We start from the raw sequence: 4436 nt of genomic DNA, 5'->3' as shown, positions 1-4436 counted from the left end.
AATGCTACTATATTCTTTTACATTAATCTTTTACTATAATATTTTGGCCTATTTTAAAAAATGAAATCATAGAAAACTGCGGGACGTGTGTATGAGTTTATTATCCCCAAATCAGCTAGCTGTTGGAACTTTGACACACCCTTGAAAATACTAACTCATTGTCGCTCGCTCTCTCTTTATGTGTCTACATACACACGTATACATGTATGTACATGTGTACATAAACATATACACATGTACATGCATGTATATATAATATACTATTATACCCCCACATATATATTTTGGTAAACTAGTAATGTGCAATTATTCCATTTATTAGGATATGTAAAAGTCTTCACCTCTTCTTGTCTGATTACTGACTTTTCAAATTTTGAAAATGGCTTATTCTGACAGCATGAAAGTTCTGTAAATAGATGTATAAATAGATGTATATTTAGGCCAAATATTATACTGTGGGTATATTTTTTTCACTCTTAGTATGGAATTCACCTAACACAATATGCTTATTGCACATAGATGAATATTTTCCCTGCTTTCTTTTGGGGGAAATATTATATCTTACCTGTACAGTTGATCTGTTCCACCTGTTTATAATCCTTTATATATGCCAAGCTGACAGAGGAGGAATTGCTAATCTCTAGGTGCAGTGCACCCCTAGTATAGAAATGTGGGAAATGCATATATCTGGCATAGTCTTTCCTGGTGTTAAGTATATATGGTGAGGCTTTATACCCAAGAAGGCATATAATTATTTTGGAAGGAAAAGAAGACTTTTTCCAATAATCTCTAAACCCATCTTTTGAAGAAATTAGTATGTGGTGAAAAATAATATTTATGACTTCAATGGAAGAGACAAAAAGTATAAAGCTTTCAGAAAATCAAATAGAAAAAGATATTCATGACTTCAAGATAGGAAAGGATTTTTCAAACAGGAATTTAAAAACCCAATCATAGAAGAAAGATTGATAAATTTTGCTATATTCAAATTAAGAATTTCTGTTCATCAAAAGATACTATAAAAATAGTAGAGGGCAAGTTAACAAGCCAAAGAATATCAATATATTTGTAGTACATAAAATTGTCCAAAGATTAGTTTCCAAATATATAAAGAACTTCTATAAATCAAGAAGAAAAAGACAAACGATCCAATTAGAAATATGTGCAAAATCTGTGAATAGGCACTTCAAAAAAGAGAAACTTTTGTGGCAGATAAACATATGAAAAGATGCTCAGCAAATCAGGGAACTGCAAAATAAAGCCATAATGAGGTATCATTACACATCCACCAGGTTTACAAAATTCAGAAAGTCTGACAGTACTAAGTATTGATGAGAATTTAGGACAATAGGAACTCTCATAAATTATTGGTGGGAATAGTCATTAGATGTCTATATGTTGAGAACAAACCTAAATTATAATTGGAGCCAATAATTTTGTCTGGTGAGATTGAATGGGGGTAGTTCAGGATGACTAGTTGTCACAACTAAAATTTGTACAACCACTTTAGAAAAATTTGGCATTGGTAAAATGGAAAAATCATGCACCCGTTCCCTCATAATTCCACTCCTAGGTATATACCTAGAGAGATACAAGTGTATACATTCAAAGGCATGTATAAGAGAACATTCACAACATCATTGGCTGTAATAGCCTGAAAGCAGAAACACCCCAAATGCCCATTTGCAGTGAGGTGGATAGATGCATCATGTTTATACAGTATGTCTTCGTGCAGCAATGTGGATGAATCTCACGATCATATGCAAAACAAAAGAGGAAGCCATAAGAACACATGTATTATTTCATTATATAACATTTTAAAACAGGAAAAATAAACTATATTATTTAGGTGATAAAACTATATAAAACAAATTAAGGAAATGATTATCATGAAAATCAGGATAGTGATGACCTCTGAGGAGGAAGACATGGAGAATATGGAACCTTTTGGAGTGCTCATGATGTTCTATCTCTTTACCTGGGTGGTGGTTACATGGGTATTCTCTTTATAATTTTGTTAAACTGTTCATATTACGTTTTATTCTCTTGTGTGTATGTATTGGGTTGAACCATATGAAGTTAGCATTTTTGTAGGTTAAAAAAATTTAAAGATTGATGATTTCAAATGGTTAGTCTAATATGTTTTATTTTACAATAAAACTGCAAGAAGAGAAAAATAGTTGATTCTCATATAACAAACAGATGCTGAGTATGGAGATAAAGGGACAGTAAGACAATTACGAGAACCAAAATGTACTTCGCAAGTAAGTCAAATGTTTGATTTCTAATTTCTAAGCAAAACATTCTACTTTAAAATATTCTGTGTCCATTTTAATTTCACATTTAGTACAATGAAGATTATTTATGTGAGATGTTGTTAACTTGATCAGACTTCTAGGAAGTTACTGATTATATTTTTCGGATTAAAAAATGAAGCCACAAAAAATTTACATGAAAATATACCACAAATTGTCATTAGTAAGTGACTATATATTGAGAGTACAACTAAACACAGTTGAAGAAAGCAATTTTGTTGGTCAGATTGAATGATTTTTCCATGGCAGTTCAAGACCAGTGGTTGCCATAAAAATATCTTGAGAGTATTTTTTAATAGTGGAAAGCCTTAATGATTTTTGGATGTAGACAGTGTATATCAGGTTTATCCTAGCTTCTAAGGGTTAAAACAAGGGAAACAACATAGTAGCATACTGCTGTAAAGAAATACAGGTAAGAAGCACATTTTAATTTTTTTGGAGGAGGGACCCAAATTGTTTCTGTGATGAGATTTGATATAACAAGCATATTTGAGAAATCATATCTCCAGCCTATAAAATGATATAAAGGAAAATTAGTATTCAAGTTTTCAGTCTTTGTAGGGAAAGTAGTATAACAAATTTATAAGGGTGAAAACATAATTAACCAATGAGAGCAGGATTGCTGAAAGCAAATTATTCTTCACTTTCAAGGAGGTAGCATATACAATTCTTCACCCAGAGCGTAATGTGGAAATTTTAAAAGAAAAACCACTCTTAATCATTTTTTCATAAATTCCAATATGTTCTCGTTGTCATTTATTTTTTCAGGTAGGGGTGAGGAAGATAGAGCTGGGAAGAAAAGAAAAATTAAATCATTAAAATTTTTTTTTATTTTTTTGATATATATATTTTAGTATCACTTTCACCAGTTATTTTATTTATTTTGTTTGTGAACTGATAACATCATAGATTAATATGGTGTTTTCCACCTCATGCATTTTTATGTGTCATTTTATTAATGCAGTAGCATTCATTTTTATAGTTTTATTTTGATTTTACAGGCTATATATACAAAACATTTTGGGAAGCCAATAGAAAATAATAGTGATGAAGTAGAAGAAAAGGCTGGGAATCTTTCACCAACTCCTGAAACTGCTTTATTTTTAAGAACTCCTGAAGCTGTGAAAACACCTGAATCTTTGGAGAAATTACAATTCCCCAAAACCTCCTTGTTTGAAATGTAAGATTTTAATTAGTAATTATAATTAAATTATCTATATATTTAGTTATATCAATAACTGATAGGAATAGTAAAATGCTCAATACCTGTAATTTTAAAATGTTTTTATTAAGTAGTATTTCAGACATACGAAGGAGAGAAAAACTAGTATAATGAACCTCTATGTACCCCACCACCCTGTTTGAGCAATTATTAACATTCTACTATTCTTGTTTCATAGACTCTCCTCCCCATTTTTCCTGCAAAATTTAGCTGAAGATTGTATAGATCCCAAGTACTTTTCCAATGCAATAGTATATAGATTTAAGATTTTCCAAAGGATAAAAAATTCATGGAAAAATTAAAAACATTGAGCTAAGCAAAATATCACAAGAATGGAAAAACAAACACCACATGTACTGATTATTCAACTGGAACTAATCAGTCAACACTCATGTGCACATATGGTAGTGAAACTCTGCAGAAAACAAGTAGGTGGGAGGGGGGAGGGGGGACGGGTAAATTCACACCTAACGAGTACAATGCACTCTTATCTTGGTGATGGGCACACTTATAACTTTGACTCAGATGGCACAAAAGCAATTTACGTAATCAAAACATTTGTACCCCCTTAATGCTTTGAAATTTAAAAAAGCTACTGTCACGTATAATAGATTGTGCACTTATCATTAAATAATGTTTAGCAGTCATTTTTCCATATATTATAGTATCTGAAGCAAGAATTGCCATTCTGATAAGTAAACTCTTCAGACACAAATATCTCTAACAAGATTTTTTTAACTTTGGAAACAATAGATTTGTAATTTGCAGCCAAAAAAACAGTGCTACATTTAACTTGTTTTGTTTAGTTCATTCTCTTCCTTAACACTGAACCCTGAGATTCCTCTAAAACATATGTCAAACAGATTTTAGTTCATCGGGGATCTCTCACCTATATTCTA

At 31.2% G+C, this 4436-nt stretch overlaps 1 protein-coding gene across 1 annotated transcript in view; it reads left to right on the top strand.

Annotated features, from left to right (window-relative positions):
- The window catches only part of LOC105819720 (chromosome unknown open reading frame, human C14orf39), a 48331-nt gene that overhangs the window by 30141 nt on the left and 13754 nt on the right, over positions 1-4436 (top strand). The window contains exons 13-15 of the mRNA XM_012656028.1: positions 323-327; positions 2203-2264; positions 3317-3495. Of these exons, the coding sequence (XP_012511482.1) occupies positions 323-327; positions 2203-2264; positions 3317-3495 (246 nt within the window). The remainder of the gene's footprint in view (positions 1-322; positions 328-2202; positions 2265-3316; positions 3496-4436) is intronic.

The sequence above is a fragment of the Propithecus coquereli genome, unplaced genomic scaffold (genome assembly GCF_000956105.1).
Source record: "Propithecus coquereli isolate 6110/MARCELLA unplaced genomic scaffold, Pcoq_1.0 Scaffold5, whole genome shotgun sequence".
In the NCBI taxonomy this organism is placed as follows: Eukaryota; Metazoa; Chordata; class Mammalia; order Primates; family Indriidae; genus Propithecus; species Propithecus coquereli.
Note: the sequence above shows the minus strand (reverse complement) of the source record. Positions and strands in the feature narration are given on the sequence as shown.